At 41.0% G+C, this 16,993-nt stretch overlaps 3 protein-coding genes across 3 annotated transcripts in view; 2 read left to right on the plus strand and 1 right to left on the minus strand.

Annotated features, from left to right (window-relative positions):
- stk32a (serine/threonine kinase 32A) overlaps window positions 1-8,525 on the minus strand; it is a 63,518-nt gene extending 54,993 nt beyond the window's left edge. Inside the window, exons 1-2 of the mRNA XM_051078870.1 lie at window positions 5,160-8,525; window positions 3,641-3,975 (exon numbers count right to left, since the gene is read on the minus strand). Coding sequence (XP_050934827.1) covers window positions 3,641-3,692 — 52 coding nt within the window. The 5' untranslated portion in view covers window positions 3,693-3,975; window positions 5,160-8,525. The remainder of the gene's footprint in view (window positions 1-3,640; window positions 3,976-5,159) is intronic.
- A 134-nt stretch (window positions 8,526-8,659) lies between these two features.
- Window positions 8,660-11,173, plus strand: zmp:0000001268 (CYTL1 domain-containing protein). Its single transcript, XM_018691133.2, has 4 exons — window positions 8,660-8,899; window positions 9,247-9,291; window positions 9,638-9,784; window positions 10,931-11,173. Exons 1-4 carry the CDS (start codon window positions 8,747-8,749, stop codon window positions 10,988-10,990), a joined length of 405 nt encoding a protein of 134 aa, XP_018546649.1. The 5' UTR covers window positions 8,660-8,746; the 3' UTR covers window positions 10,991-11,173.
- A 2,356-nt stretch (window positions 11,174-13,529) lies between these two features.
- Window positions 13,530-16,993, plus strand: part of stk10 (serine/threonine kinase 10) — a 39,903-nt gene continuing 36,439 nt past the window's right edge. Inside the window, exon 1 of the mRNA XM_018691364.2 lies at window positions 13,530-14,122. Within this exon, the coding sequence (XP_018546880.1) occupies window positions 13,964-14,122 (159 nt within the window). The 5' untranslated portion in view covers window positions 13,530-13,963. The remainder of the gene's footprint in view (window positions 14,123-16,993) is intronic.

A 16,993-nucleotide genomic window follows, 5' to 3' on the forward strand; every position in this document is an offset into this window, starting at 1 on the left:
TGCTAATCAGTTTGGACTGAAGTAATCATGCTTGTTCACTTTGAGTCTTTGACGCTCTCTGTATGTCTGTGCCGTTCTTTCTCTGTCTGACGGAAGTTTTATAAGGAATAGTCCACACTAAGTTGGCTAAATTTCTTCTTTTTCTCTGTTTTACCCCTCCATTTACCCTCTCGGCACTCCAAAATATACTCCAAAATGGACACACTGGTAGTTCTATTTTTACTATACAGGGCGACTTGTTCCCACATGTGCAGTGTGTGACAGAACTTGTAATTTCACCTTAAGATGATGTTTATGACACCCTAAAACTGGCCTTTTGAAAAAGGTCTGCAGAGTGGATAAACACAATTTTCATCTCAAAGAGAAAAACTGAGCCTTTGGAAAATGATTTCAGCCCCAAGCCCACTTGAAAATCTTTAAAAACAGGTCACAAATATATAGTTACACTTCTGAAAAATGCTAGTTAAGTTACTAAAGTAGCTGGCAATTAAAGCTTTTATGAAACCTTATTCAAACAGAAGGAATTGATGTGTTTGCTGGGGACTATTTTCAGCAGTGGATGAATACACATTTGGTGCTCTAGTGAATTTACAGCAGCAAGATGGTGCATGTGGAATTGACTAAAAATAAAGCATGTAAGTGATGTCACTGATGTCTCACTCACTGCAGCGTTCACCTGGTTATTTATGACCCTCAATCAAATCACTTATTTACAGTTCCATGTAAAGAACAAATAAATCATGACTTTGGCTGAATTAAAGCACAGTACAGGTGGTCACAGGAAGGAGTGGAGAACTGAAAGATGCAACAGAGCAAACAGGATAATGTTTCACTTCTGAACAGATGTTGGCTGTGATGCACACGTTTATCGTTTAGTGAATGTGAATGACACATAAAAATTAGCCAGCTCAGTGTGGATGTGCTGTCACTCTCTGTTTCCCCGTTTCATGCTCTCTTCCCTCTTCTCATTTGGCGCCTCTCACACAGAAGCCTGTAAATCACTTAAGGACCCACCAACATGGGAACATCAGTGCTCACGTCGTTGCTCTGACAACTGAAACAGAGCCCAAGGGTCTATGTGCCATTGCCATGTGAATAAAGTATGATCACCAGTGAACAGGGTCTGTCCATTAACCAGAGTCTCCCAGTTACACAAAGTGGAAAATGTACTATATGTGGCACATAAGGGACACACTTCATTCTCTTAGGAGATAAACATGTCTTGACAGAGTTCACCTTCATGCACACACCTCTCTGTAAATCAGCTAATCTGGGTTGAGTATGAACTATAAAATATGCATCTGTCTCCGCACTGATGCCAGCAAGGAAGACAGTCTGTTAATGTATCCTGCAAATAAATTCTGATTCTTAGCACCGGGAAATGTAGAAAAAGACAATATGTGTTTGGACATATATTTTGCTGCAAAAATATGTATATATTTTTGCAGCAAAATATATGTCACATAAATAAGTAGCATATGTTGTTTAATTGCTATTAAATTGTTAGATACATAATGAACTCAAATTCATTCACGTGTCTTAGCGAAAACATCGAATCGTCAAAAAAACAATGCTGTGTTGGCAGTTAATATATTCTGTGTATGAATTACGTGAGTGAGACAATTTTTTGCCAGTCTGGCCTGATGGTGGCGCTACACTGTTCAAGTACAATCTGAACAAAAATGTCATATTTGTGGCCAATATCACCTTGCAGCGACCTTTGACGCTCCTGAAGTGTAAAGAGGAAAACTCAATTTGCATCTTTATTGCTGCTCAAAGGAGCGAGTGCAAGATGGTATACTCAACATGCAGTGACCGCTAACCGTCATCACAAAATTCAAATTGGAGATTCTCAGCACAGCGAGAGATGCAGTAACACTGGGACCAACAGTTTCTATGTCAACGATCCATGTTAAAAATAGCAAAATAACAACTTTGGGTTCCTCGTTTTTGGTTTCATCTCTGATATATTTTTTTTATTTATTTGCATGCAGTCTGCATTTTATCATGCAATGGTTGTAATCATGTGAAGCGCAGCAGTCATCAGTGTTTCTCCCCATTTTGTTCCATTTTGCTTTTCTGTCTCTAGCTCCAGTTATCCCTCCTCTTCTCTCACATCCCTCTCTGTCCTCCTCTCTCTCCCCCCTGTTCATACACTGTATTTCCCAGGTATCTTGGGAGTACATATAGAGCAGTCAAAGGGATATAATCGCCACACTGCAATGTCAAGCAATAACAACAATATCAAGGAACACCCGTCTGGTTACTCTGACCTCAAGAGGAGAACCCTGCCTGTCTCTGACGTGAGTTCCATTAGCAAGGGGATTACTTTGTTTCCAGTGAGCTGGGGGTTTTTTTTTTCCCTTTCCTAATTCAAAACGATGTGTTTCTGTGTTTATTATCCCCCTGCCCTTGGTGATATCGCCCACGCTGTTTTGTGAGAGAGAAGTCAGAGAAGGTGCTCTCTTCCATTAACTGAGAGTTCAGAGAAGCTCTGTTATGAGTGACATTTCCAGAACAGCACGCTAGATGACTAAGCTGCAAGGTTAACCACGAATAATGATTTCCTCTTTGATAAAAGGTTGCCTCCAGTGAGAAAGATACGGATTTCATTAGAGGATGTGATGCAGTAAATTGACACAGTCGAGGTGAAAAAAATATTTTGGTTTGTCTTAGTAATGAAATTCATATCTCAGTGCACAAACTATTTAAAAAATTCTAATGACAATTAATGGAACATTATCCCATCAAACGGGTTCAACCGAAAACAGATATCACATGTCTACTTTGCAACTTTATAAAAAGAAGCAAATGTAATGTATCATCTGATACCAGATATACAGAAACACCGATTTCTTATACAGTAAGGAAAAAAAACCCAGGAAAGCCACTTCTCCTCTGACTAAATCACTGACTCATGTAACACTGACTTATTTGAAGTCCCTGGGGCGCAGCCAGAGTGGAATTAATTTCAGAGACTGACTCAGATCAATAAATTCACATTGTATTATCTACTCGGGTCACAAAGAAAAAGGGAAATAAATTCAAACCGAGAGCTTTGCCAATCAAAGTAATAACTCCTTTCAGTGCTGACCTTGATGGCGATCAGTCTGGAAGAAAATTGAAGATAACAGTTTGGCAAGATTCAAGCAATTTTCAATAATCATAAATATTGAGATTTTAACACCGAAGCTTAGAGGAAAACGTCCAGAAGAGTTCCATGAATATCTTTGGATTACTGTTCCATTCTTTTCTACTCCCTTTACTATATGTGTCTTTGTATAAATATCCAAAGCTGTGGCCATATTAATGGCAAAGTTAAACTGTGGCTACAGCAAGGGGGTATTCCTCTTCTCCATTGCTCAGGGAGACTAGTGGCAGACCTAATCAGCATTAAATCAGTCTAACCACTTACTGTAAGTGCTCTTAATCATTTCAGGTAATAACAATAGCTTAACATGTTGATAAGGCTTCAGAAAAGGTAGATACCCTGGGATAAGGCAAGGGTGTTAAAGCCTTCTCACAACTTGTGTTATTTCAGGTTTGTTTTACCCACCTTCCCTCTTTGAGCCAAAAAAGTATAGACAGACAAAAAAGAGGAGTCATCAACAATGAGAATTTTGGATGTTTCAGCACTCACCCTCATCTGTGTCATCGGTGACTGGAGCCTTGCTGGACTGTCCGAGCCCCATGGCTGCTCCTCTTTACAGTTTCTCCTCTTCTGCTCCCCCCTTTTGCTCAACTCAGCATCGAACGGCTCTCCCTCTGAGACGTGCTCATAGCCTGGTCAACAGTAGCCCCTCACACTTACACACACAAACACACACGCGCACGCACACACACACACGTAAACATACACACAGTCTCACGTGCTCAGCCCCTGTCTGTCCTCACTGCCTGTTTAGATGAATGCAGCCAGGAGGAGGGTGGGTGATGTGTTTGTGGCTGTGGCCCTCTGTTGACTGAGAGTCTAACCTGTGAGGGGAGGCAGGAAAACACGGCACCACCAGTGCAGGGAGGAGAGGAAGGACAGGGAGGGGGAAAGGAAGAAAGGTAGAGCTTCTAAGACATGAACAGCAAAAAATCAATCCTGAATCTTCTAAGATAATTTTAAAAGAAAAAAAACTGCATAGAAACTTAAATGGTCTTCAGTAGTCACAGAGCAGTAATATTAATTTTAAGGACAACTTGATTTGTGAACACAAGGAAGAATGGAAAGAAAGAAAGAACTTTCTTACTACTTTTTCCACAAGTAGGTCTCACTCCTCCCTTATTCCTTCCCTCTTTCCCTCATCTGTCATTTATCAATTATTAAAACCTTATATTTTAATCAGAACATCATCCTACAGGAGCACCATCCACAGTGCATGTGTGATGAATGGCATGATCCGTTTTCCCATTACGAGCACAAAATTGGAGGCTTTTGATTTATAGTTTGCTGGTGTTAGGCACTGTAAATGGAATCCCTCAGGCTGCCCTCTTCAGGACATGAGATTTGATGAGGTGAGTAGTAGACACACACACACACACACACACACACACAAGAAAATGGACAAAGAAACTGTCGCCTCATGAAACATTTAAGCCCAAATCTGGGATTTTTAAAAAAAATTTTTTGAAGCTCAGGTATGTTATTTTACATCATGTGTACATCTTCCAGTATGAGGCAGATACTCCCGTCAAGAAGCAGGATGCAGTGTCAAAAGTTATTTAATGGCATATCACTGCACTATTCATATTTCAGCTTTTACTAGTGTGTGGTTTACTATAGCATCCATTTAAAGTGAATGACAGCTTGCCCCGTAGCAGTATCTTAAAGGAGAATGAATGACTGAAGAGAGTCATTAGATGCATTTCTGGTATAGGCAAACTTCATTCAGCGTCATTATGGCAACATTCAATCCGCTAGGGGAAACCCTCTCATGAATGTCATTCTCAGACTGCATGATAAGGTCACCACAGCACATCTGAATATGCCTCTTGGGTTGAATGAAATATTCAAAAACTAGTGCGAGAAGCCGCATCGCTGAGCTCCCCGCAGAGGACATTGTGCTGGGAGCCCTTATCTGATCAAATGGGAGAAACATGCGCTGAATAGAAAGTAACCACCCTCACCCTCACCCTCCTGCATCTCATGCAGGGCAGCTGCGGCCACCTACCTCTGTACGAAGCCGGTTAGTTGAGCATGGGACCATCTCCAGCCCGGTTTGCTGCAGAGACGCGAAGGGACAGCGGAGCAACAGTGCAGCTCAGAGCATCACTTGTCCGATGTTCGGACGACGACGCAGCGGGACACCTGCCACCCGAAAAAAAGAAGAAGAAAAAAAAAAGAAAATGGAAACCACACAGCGAGACGTGACTGGGCGGAATGTGCCGACGGAGTCCGACGCCAAAGCAGTAATTGCCTCTGGAGGAGAAGAGTACGATGGGAACAGAGGAAAGAAGGGGTTTAGTGTGGAGACAAATCGGCGCGTTGCTCTGATGAGCGACTGACCTCCACATCTCCGCCTGTGTAATGGGCTGGATACCACCGTGCGTCTGGAGAGGCACGTTTCATAGGCTGTCAGGCTGATCCGCTGTAGCTGTGAGGCTGGGGGCTCCCTGTCGTTACAATTCACTCACCCTAAAAATAAATAAATAAAGGTTGTTTCTCTCTAATGCATTTTGACAGAGACACCACAAAGATTATGCCCTAAAAATCTTTGCTGCGTTATTATATTTCCGCAATATTACAGAGAGACTGTTGTGCCTGTTATAATTAAACTGCAAGTTCACTTTAAAGTCAGGTAAACACCACAGACTATGTAAAGCGCTCTCGCTGTCAAAATTATAGCCCCAAAATAACAGGCGATTGTCATCACTATCCGTAATGATTAAGCACATTATTTGCCCGTTACCACACTGTCTTCACTTGTATCTAGAATTAAAAATGCCCAAATGCTGATCCTTTCATATAAATCATCACTATAAAACCGCCTTTTAGTACTTATAATACTTTAATAATGTCTGCAAGTAATACTGTTCTCAGTCAGAGGTCACGGTTAGCTTTAGAACAGCGCCCCCCAGAGCTGATATTGGTTTGCTACGTCGCTTAGAGGTATCTCTGCCAGGCAGATTGTCGACAATGCTGTTTCAACATTGGACCCCCAGGTGAGGGACTGTCGACAGTCTCTTTATAGACGATCTGAGCCTGCTGCCTCATAATAGCCTTTAAAGTTATATGGAAATACTAATGATACAGGGAGAATAATGGACACTAATGTCTCTCTGGTGTTTTGTTGCTGGTCTTTACTGACCTTGTTGTGCTTTGTGTTATTTCTTTTTACCTGTGCATCAACATAATGTTCCCTTTACTATGTTTAAATGGTGAAAGTGTTTTCTTTATTTTTTTTTTTTCCATTGTGGGAGCCTGTGAGCAAAGATACACACTTAGCATCATAGATGGACAGGTCTCCCACCCAGGGACCCTGGAATAGAGCCTCTTAGTGAAGTAACTTTTAACATTTCTTGTTGGTAAGTCATTCAAACAACCACAAAGTGGTACAAAACAACCACAAAAACATGCAAAACCAGGTGAAAAACAACTTTTCCAACAAGTGGGTCAAGCAGCTAAAGGTTAGCTAAAGGCTAAAGGTGAGTTCTCTACCAGATAAAGACTAACGAGAATGACTCTGTCAAAACAAGTAGATCATCTCACCACTGAGCTCCAGAAGGAGCAGACCTGGAGACTGGAGCTGAGTGAGCAGTTGCAGTGACAAAAAGACACCCGTCAGCAGCAATTTGAGAGAGAGAGAGAGAGAGAGGGAGAACAAGTCACAGGCTGAAAGAGAAAGAGAGAATCGGGAACTGATTCAAGGCCTAAGGAATGAGCAAGATGTCCTCTGTCAGGAGTCGGAGGGCCTGCAAAAAAAAAGACTGCTGACCTCAACCAAGCTCGAGCCTGTCACCAAGTTCAAGACTGAGGAAGGGATCAATCGGGTCTCTCTGGAGAGAAACTGCCCAGCTGAAGGAGCAGGAGGAGGAGTCCCTCGCTATTTTGCTGGCTGACCAGCTGGCTTTGGCTTGGCTCTTTCCGCAAGGAGTCTTCAAAAAATAGCATACCAAAAAAAGTAGTAAAGTGCCTTCATATTATGTGTGTCAGCTGTTGTTCATATGCAGTGAATATTCAGGGCTTTAAAACCAGAGTATGTGGTCGCCACATTAGAATTCACTGCCTTTTGGGAAAATTTCTGTTTTCCAGTCTTTCATCATACATTAACTTTCATAGCCATTAACTACTAACTGTAAAAGACATCCATCCATTATAAGGACTGCCAGGTCACCTACGTCCCATGTTAATAGAGGCAGCCAAGGTCGAGAGGAGAATGGCTGAGTCCTGGGACTTCGGGACCACAGATATGCTTACAGTGCACACTGCACATTTTCCTCCTTTTTATGCCTCTCCATCATGCCAAGGCACAGGCAATGTGGGCCATCCATCTTCATATAGAAGGAGGGAACAGAGCTCCAACACAATAGGAGATGTAACAAGCATCACTCAATAGCAGAACGCTCCCTGATCGGGCGTTTGGCAGCATCAGGAAGCGTGCTGCTCTTTTAGATGAGATGAGTGATGGCGGTGTCATATCACACCTGGACAGGGACAGAGTAAAGCTACTTAACATGCAGGAGGCCACAGCATGTGCCGGTGTTGTCCTAGTTTTATAAGTGAAGGTATTATTTGCCTGTAAAGAGAATCAGTCATATCAAATCCTGCCTATATTAGATTCAGATCTGAAGTAAGGATTTTTTTTGCTGAACTCCAACATGATGCTTAACTTATGGAAGCTGGACATTGAAAATGCTCAGGGAGACACGAAGAGTTGAAATCTGTGAAATTAGCTCCATCTAGTGGATACAAAAAAATGACAGTATGACAGCAAGGCCATATTCAGTCCGTACAGAGGTACAGACTTATCCTCCATCTGCCATATTGTACATTATTATCCTCACAGTTCACTCAGTGGTTTGTTATTCTTATTTTGTTATTCAAGAACATACAGTATATCATTTCATTTTCATTTTACTTGTATGAAATCTTTGGAGCTCTGGGAATTTTCACATGGTAAATTAACAACAAAACAGTTTATTTAAAATGTATGAATATATAGGGATGAAATAATAGGAAACTAAATGAAATGGAAGTTTCTGCTGCAAGATATTCTGCTGTTGGTAGACGGGGTACCTTAGAGAAATCATATAATAGGTAGAATTTAGTACCATGCTGACAAGTGCAGACGATTGAGATCCTTGGACAGTGATTGTAAATACATTCAATCCCAGATTTATTCTTGTTGTTAGTGTTGTTTGAGTAAAAGTAAGGGATTTTTGCTTTTATCTTTCACTTAAATCCAGAGTTTATTTTTAGCATTTTGATGAATGTGGGCTATGATTCATGAACTACCATGATGAATAGACAAATGACTAATTTATGTCATCTCAGTAGTAAATGTTTTAGACCAAAACTCACAGTGATCCTCTTGACCTTGTTTTGATTCTCCTATCAATGTAAGTGCTGTCTTATTTGACACAGTGAGTCGTCGCCTGACACTCTTCTGCAGTTGCATATTGCATATTTTGGAGTAAACAGAAGGGTGTGTTTAAAATCTGTCCACATGCATACGTGGCTGCGTGTGTGCATTGGTGACACAAGCAAACAAAAGGCTCCGTTAGTGCTGCAGGTGTCGGCCAAGGCTGTCAGTGAGTCATGGCGATCTTTAACCACTTGTTGCTTGTTTTCTCTTTGGTGCCGCTGGTGTTGAGCTACCCTTTCGTCCCACCAACATGCTACACCAAGGTACTGGGCATGGCACGAGACCTCACCCAGTGGGCAGCAGATTTGAAGAGGGACCCTGAAACTGTAAGTCCACATTTGCGCCACATAGAGTAGATTTTACACTCAGGTTGTGTTTTTTGTGTAACATTGCTTGGTATTTGTTTTCTTTTTTCATATGCTTTAGTAAGAACCTCTAGATATTTTAGTTATTTAATTCCTTTATTATCAGGAACACACATATATATGTTTAATTTAGTTTAAATCACATCAGATCAGAGCACAGCAGGTTGTATGTGACCATATTTTAGTTGGAAGTAGTAAAGTGGGACAACTGTGTTTTCTCAGAGTATAGGGATATAAACAGTGCATTAGATAATATTACCAATTTTGAATTTTGAAACTGTAAGATTCATATTGTTCTTTTCATCCAGAGTTACTGCATGGCACGCATGCCAGATCTTTACCTTGATGTCCATGTAAGTATGACTTTGAATCCCCCATCATTATGACAAAAGCCAATTTATTGTAAGTCAGAACATCACTAGATTTTTGAATTTAGAATTTGTATGCAATTTACATAAAGCAAGTGACATTTCTGAAGAGTTATTGTGAAGTTAAAATTCACAATCAAACCCCTCAGTCAGAGCCATTGTCCAAAAGAAAATTTCTGATCTGTAATGTAATTGTTGTTTATCTTTCACGCTGATTCGAGCAATCTGGATGTCATAATGTTTTCAACGCCACCTTCTGTGGTGTTTTGACTGCAAGTCTCGGCTTCTGTAAACCATGCAATGGGATGCTAATTGCTACTTATGCCACCAGAATGGCTGCGTGATGTACAAAATGAGGACCTACATCTCCCTGGTGGAAGGCCTGCGAGAGCGCCGTTGCGCTTACACCAGGGAAGTGAGGAAGCTGGCTGTCACTATGAGGCAGCTCTTCATCTTCATGTCAGAAAAATGTCATGGGGTAAGACAAGATAAACAATAGTTCTTGTATCAGAAAGATGTGTTGATTTGTGCCATAAAGCAATTAAGCTTAATTCAGTTTGATGGGGCAAACTGGGAAATAACTAAAAATAATTTTTTTAAAAATAGTCCAATAGTTGGGGCGCCCCTGTAGCCAAATGGTTGGGGCGCGTACCACATGGGCTCATGTGCCCTGAGCAGCTGGTCCCCGGATTGACTCGAAAAAAATAGTCCAATAGTCAATAGTTGTTTTCATTTAGATGGATCACTACTTCTTTTAACAAAACTAAGTGTACTTTATCAGTGTCCCTTGTGATGCAATAAAGCTAAGATGTGTAGTCTATAATCTCTCCACTAGCACAATCTTTGTGTTTCCATGGCCATTGGCCTAAACCTGTTGTTGTGTGATAACCACAAACTTTTATTGCGATAGCTGTTTATACCACTTCATAGCCTACACCCTCTTTACACAGTACATTAACCTTATCCAAGATTCAGCACTGTCACCAACTTTGTATATGATCTACAGATTGTTTATTGTCACATTTACATGACAAATATGAATGTAATCCTGTAATCACTGAGGTTTATTCAGTAAACAGAGTGCAACTAACTTTCCATTATCGATTCTTAGATAAATTAAAGAACTGTTCATCAGTTGATTCATTCATCTTTGTCACCTATAAGTAAACATATATCTATGTCCACTGAACCAAACTGGAAACAGAATGGGAAAAGGACTAAAATAGCTGAGATGCCCTCTATCTGGCTGTCATTTACTCAGTGAGTCATTTCAGTGGATTAACAGGGTTTATGATGCGGATTATAAAAAACAAAGTGAGGTCAGGCACATCTGGTCCTGCGACTGACAGCACCTGTCTGTACAGACCAGGCCACGAGGACTCAACAGATAGTTAAGAGTTCATTTAGTTTCATCATGGTCATTTCAGTAAGCTTCAATAACAGGTTAAGGCTGGGCTCTAATTAAGGTCAGTCGATTGAAATGACAATATATTTAATATGAAGGTACGTGGAATTGAGCAGCTTACAACATAGGAAATATAAAATCTTGACTAAACCTTATTCAGTCACACATGCTTTACACCAGAAGTGTCTATTTCACCTTTCTTTTTTTGTTTTTTTATAGGAGTTGGCATTCACAAGCTTTGATTGTGCTGCACTGGAGCGCAGACATACTGCATACTGAAGTCACAATATTACAGGAAAAACAGCAATACCGTCCTCAAGTACAGTCTGCAAATGTCTGCAGACACAAGACTGACGTTAAGCTTAAATCTATGGTAACTATGGTTGCGTAATAAAAAAAATCACATCTTCTCTATGGAATCTGACTGAGGAGACATCTCAGTTAATAAACTGTATTAAAATACCCTTTGTTATTTTTGTTATTCTTGTACAAAAGTTTGCTAGTGGCTCCATCCATTGGTGGAATGTCATCCACATACTGTATATAGAATCATGCCTCTATATAGTGCAACATCATACTTCCATACACTGCCATATCATCAAGTTTGATTAAAACTCCTCCATTCTTCACAAGTGTTAGTAATGACAGTAATATTAATTACTGTAAGTGATGAGAGTGAAATTAGAATTTGAGTCATTTTGTCTTTGTTGTGTGAATCAATCAAAGAGGACGACAAAGTTCTTCAAATTAACATGCTGGAGCTTTCAAACTGAACAGAACAGTTTTGTAGTCATAGGAACTGTATACACATATATACACACGATGATAAGTCATTATTGTGATGGGATTAGTAGAAACCTCTGTGGGTTTGAATGGACTTGTCTGAGCTTGTCTCTTTACCGCAGGCTAATTGTCCTGTGGGGATTTACAGGAAAATCTGTCTTTCACAGTGTATCGAGAATGCAAAGTGATAGTAGAAAGTGTTTGTCTTTGACAACCAAGATAACTTATGAACCCTAAAACTGATCAAACATGATAAAACCATCTCTCATCAAAGTAAAAAATAGCCTAAAACAGTATGCTGCTAAAACACAACATGGGAATTTCAGTTTTCCAACCCATTTAAACAGCTCAGTGCCGAACTGATGAACAAGCAAAGCAGTACATCACCCCACTGCCACCAGTTTTCCTGTCCATAATTGGTAATTTAGCTCTGGCTAATCTTTCCTCAGAATTCTGGGAGAAAAATCACTCATGCAAATGCGATGGTAATTGAAGGTCAATGAGTTTCATTCTGAAATGCTTTATTCATTCTGACAGGAAATGTTACCTGAAGTTCACTGCCTAATATTTCAAAATTACCAGTGGTCCTCCATAAATGTCGATATTGTGTTAAATCATATACCAATAATAACAAGATCTGAGTTTCATTTTAATGGAACAATGCATCAGTCACTAAGTCACAGACTTGATCTTAATCTTTCTTCTAAGACTGCTTTTTACTTTTTCCTCCTGTTCCCATTCTTTAACTTTAGGTTCTTTAGGTTGAAACCCTCACATGGGTTGAAATTGTTTAACAAAGATTCACAAATAGCAGAAGCATGAGTTATAATGGATGTCAGGTGCAGACAAGAGGGTCTTATTGTAAATATACAGTACAACAGAAGAGGCAGTTCCTCACAGGCACAGATAGGTGATAATTGGTCAAGATGACATGTGGAAAGTTCATGAGGTGATCAATATAAGGTTAAACAGAAAGGTTTCAACAATGCCAGACATACAGTAACTTTGCATAAGTTCACAGCAGCACAGAGCAAAGCTTTTAATATCAAACAGTTATCAATGCACTGTAAAATGTGACAAAAATTGGGTGAACATTCCTGTGGACGTTTGGACCTCTCAAGATCAAATATCATCCAATCCCCACGGCCCGATTTTAGGACTTAGAGTTAGTTAAACAGAAAGGATGTCAAACACACAATTAAAAGCTGTTGTGATGATAATATAGAATTGCAACTAATGATTAGTTTCACTATTTCCCATGAATCCAAGCTGACATCTTCAAATTGCTTGTTTTGTCTGACCAAAAGTCTAATATCCAAGGATACTGACTTCACAACAGAGAATGTTTGACAGTTTTGCTTCATAAATGACTAAAATCAATCATCAGAAACATTCCGCTGCCAATTATGTGTTTCCCAAAGAGCTGAGCAGTTAACGACGAATCATTTCAGCACTGACAATGTATCCATAGTTTCCTGCCTGCCTGCTTTCAGCACATTCCCCCCCCCCACGTGTTCAACAAGTGCGAGTTCACTGAGCTGAATGTGCCACTAGAGGTCGCTGCAGCACCGCTTGTACAGGTGAGGAGTAAGGTATTCGAGCTAGTGTATGGTTGTTAAATGAAAAGAGAAAGAACCCACTGTAAAACAAAACAAAACAAAACAAAAAATTTTGGATTTCCTACAAACGAGGCTGCAATAAACTCATTCTGAGTCTGAATCTCGCTTGTTTTGTTCTTTAATAAAAAGTCAATCTATAACCAATAACGTTAGTCATTAGCGTGATGCCTTAGGGTTGTTAAACAACAGTAAATTTGACAACAGATTCGAGTCTCAATAAACGAATAATTGCGTTCCACAGAGGTCAAATAGAGGCTCACTTCAGGTTTTGTTAATGGTCCAGCTGTTTGAGCTGTGGGAGACACCGCCGATGTCAGAGGACCCGCCCAGCACCAACCCCCGGACATGAAGTCCTTTCTACCTCACCAGTCTTACAATGACGACGGCTTGTTCTTTGAAAGAAACTACATTTCCATGACGGCAGTGGGAGGTGCTGTTGAGTAACAAGGTGGGGCTTTCTCGCACAGTTTTTTGAAGCAACAAGTTGGCCAGGCAGGCTCCATCGTGTTACCAGCGGCAGGTGGTCACCGCGCGTCCAGCACTGAACCGCAGCCTGTGAATGGGATTATAACATGTTTTGACTTCAGAGCCTTACACACCTACCGGGTTGAAATGGACGGAGTAGAATAACTGCTCCGAAGTAGCTCAGTTCCCCCCCTTTTTTTCCTTTTTCTTTTCTCAAGGACGCTGAAAGCGAAGACTGTAAATTAGTAGATTAAGCGTTTTGTTTTTGACGGACTGCGCGTCTCTGCGTGCGTAATGCTCTCTGTGTAGATATCCAAGCCTACTGTTAAAATTAATTTCATTTTTTGAAATATTCAAGTTGGATGTTGTTGAATTGTAAACAATAATGGCACTCGCAAGATTCAGCAAAATCCTCCGTCTGCCCACTCTTGAAATCAAGAAGAAAGTTAAGCAGTACGAGCACGTCCACAGGGACATCAATCCAAACGACCTGTGGGAAATTATTGGAGAGCTGGGCGATGGTGCGTTTGGAAAGGTCTACAAGGTACGTGTGATTTCAGAGACACGAGGCACCTGCAGATTGACTTAGGGTTGTGACAAACTTTTGGGTACGCTCCTTAATTATCTCAAGCTTAACTGATTCGACTGAAACTTGTTGCTCACCTGTTGACTGTCAGGTGGGTCACATTCTCTCATATGAGAAGGCTTCCTGAAAACTTCAAATTTTACAACATTGCTCTGTCACTTCTTCCCAAATTCAAAGTCACTCTCATGTTCTCCCTCAAAGAATTATTTCTGACTACTTTCACTGTTACTCTAAGTTTAAAGATGGTACGTTTTACATTTAATACATCAGTCTCCTTTGTAAGTCAGTGTTTCTGTAGCTATTTTGATGCAAGTCTTGTATATTCTTCTCTCTTAAAGCATAGTCTCCTTTCTCTAGAGTGTGTTAGCTGTTTCTGATCACCTGTGGATGCTCCACCATGGCAGCATCGCTGAGATTATGACTAATATATCACCTATGTTGTTTGTCCAGAGTCCTATTGTAAAAAGAAATGAGGTAGTCCCCATACTTTGGGTATGACAGAGCAGTTTTGCTCGAACCAGCACTGCCAGTGGAGGAAGGATGTACTTCTTGGCTCTGAGGCACTCATGGTCCTCGTGCAACTTGTATTTTCTTCCCTCACTTTTGACAAATTGCAAGTCGCTGTTTTACTACAGTACATGTAAAAGAGCCCACCCTCTTCTCTTGTGATCCTCTGCAAACATCTGCAGTGAAGACCCCCTTCCTGCCCAAGTCTTTCTGTGAAGCAAGTGAAGCCAGGACAGTGAAAGAGCCCTTCATTAGTTCTGTTCATTCCTTCCTTCCAAACCTCACCAGCAGCAGCAGCAGCAGCAGCAGCCGCGGCACTTTTGGCTCAGAGGAGTTATTTAATCTGGATCTGTTTGTTGGTCAGTCCCTCTCTGTGAGGCATGGCACAGGCCCTCTGTGTCTGTGCTGCCCAGCGGAGCACAGTGAAAGTCTTTGACACGTAGGGGGGGGCCCTCGGTGGAAGAAGTGATGCTTTCGCAGAGTTCTACATTGAACAGAAAATGCAGTCTTTTTAGAGAGGACTCCACCTTATTTAGGTGTTTTGTTTTTTCCCAGACACATGGTAACTCACAGTTCGATACAGAAATTTACTTGTAATAAATGGCTCTAGGATGCATTCGCACCAGTTTTCCTGTCATCCCAAATCTTCCAAATCATATTTAATGTAAGCATTTCAGTGAAGGGGCGACTATAGCCACAGGTCTGATTTGAACATTACCTAAGAAGTCCTACAATGTATCTTTTGAGCAGAGAGAACATGTGAGACATCCTGTGAATAGTCTAAAATAACATAAGAGCACATGGTATACTGGTTTCATCAACCGTATGCCATGAAAACAAACAATGCTTTCAGGCTGAGGGACTGACTGAACATGAGGTGCTTTAAGTTTAAAGAAGCCATTAACAGTTAGTCTGTAAACACACAGGAATGCTTTGAATTTTCCAGTGCTGAGGAACATACACAGCTCCAAAACTGTTCAAACTAAAGGCAAACTAAAAGGTCCAGATGATTTGTGGCTAATCAGTGTGTTGAAACATCATTTGGGTTAAACAACAGGCAGGCTCTCTGAGCTGTAATGTGTTCCCCCACTATGTTTGCTCTTTCTTATATACACGTCAAGCCTCTGCTTTGGCTTCTGTTTCCTTTCCTTGAGAGGCTTGGAGGAGGACCGCTCCACACCTGCAGCTGTCAGATGGAGGAGAAGGGAGGGGAGGGGTGGCAGAGTGGGAGCAGATGATGGCCAAGAGAGGAAATCGTTGGACTGTGTCGGAGGGACAGCTTCCTCTCAAAGCTCCCAAAACTCTGAATAATCTGATCGTCCGTGGGAGGGAAAGGCCTCGAGTAGTTTTCCATTGTTTGATTAGAGGAGGCGTTAAAGGAGGAGACTAGGTATCTCTGTCACAAATTAAATCAGCTGCTTATCAGACTGTTAGGCATAAAAAGCTGGTGTTGGATGAACTCCCGTCATGTGCACATGGCGACGACCCCTGCTCAGGCACTTCCTTTTGTTTCCAACATCTGTCTTTGAGATTGAGCACAGCACACTTTAATTGTACAGTGTTGGCTGAAGGTACAGAGCGCTCCTGTCACACTGACTCTCTAAAGGTTAATGGCACCATTGGGAGAATAAGCACTCACTTTGTTGCTTAAGGGGAGTGTTGAGGACAAATCAAGCTGTGCGGGTGTTGATATTGCAGGAACACTGTGAAGGAAAGATCTCATAAAATGCAATATAATCCCTCAGTCATCAAATTCACTCTGCTGTCAGTGCAAAAGTACAGTTCTGATGTTGATAGTCTGCTGCAGATGAGGGGTCTCGGATCGGTTTTAGGCGTCAGAAAAGGATCAACAAAACAGGAGAAAATGCTAGATGTGGTGCTGGGGCTAAATGCTAAAATTTTATTTTCTCTAAACTTCTGTGATTGTCAGCTTTTATTCTTTGTAAAATGCTGCATAGTTAAAACTGCTGGACCTTGTTCCATTTTTTTAAAAAGGGTATACCAAAAGGGTGCATACCAAAAAGGTGAAGAACTGCAGGTCTACTGCATGAAATAATTCACAAGACCCCCAACTTTAATTCTAACAGAAATCATCTGTTGGGCACAGATTTGCCTCTTGGTTCGAATGCTCGCTAAGATACTCACTGACAGCTTAGCACTGCAAAGTAAACTAATTCATTTTGAATGTGGCTGCATAGTATATGACCACTCAGAGGGAATCACATGCACACAAACAAGCTGTTTACATCTCAGGTTTTCTGTGTCATAAGGTTATAGTTCATTACCATTGTAAGGGTGACATACACAGAGGTATTAAGGCAT

This window comes from Lates calcarifer, linkage group LG20, assembly GCF_001640805.2.
Source record: "Lates calcarifer isolate ASB-BC8 linkage group LG20, TLL_Latcal_v3, whole genome shotgun sequence".
Lineage (NCBI taxonomy): Eukaryota > Metazoa > Chordata > Actinopteri > Centropomidae > Lates > Lates calcarifer.

Excerpts from the sequence above, each read along its gene's own strand:
- zmp:0000001268 (XM_018691133.2), top strand. The coding sequence starts at position 8,747 with ATGGCGATCTTTAACCACTTGTTGCTTGTTTTCTCTTTGGTGCCGCTG. Across the intron at positions 8,900-9,246 it reads TGAAGAGGGACCCTGAAACT|AGTTACTGCATGGCACGCAT; the intron begins GTAAGTCCACAT and ends CTTTTCATCCAG. Across the intron at positions 9,292-9,637 it reads ATCTTTACCTTGATGTCCAT|AATGGCTGCGTGATGTACAA; the intron begins GTAAGTATGACT and ends TTATGCCACCAG.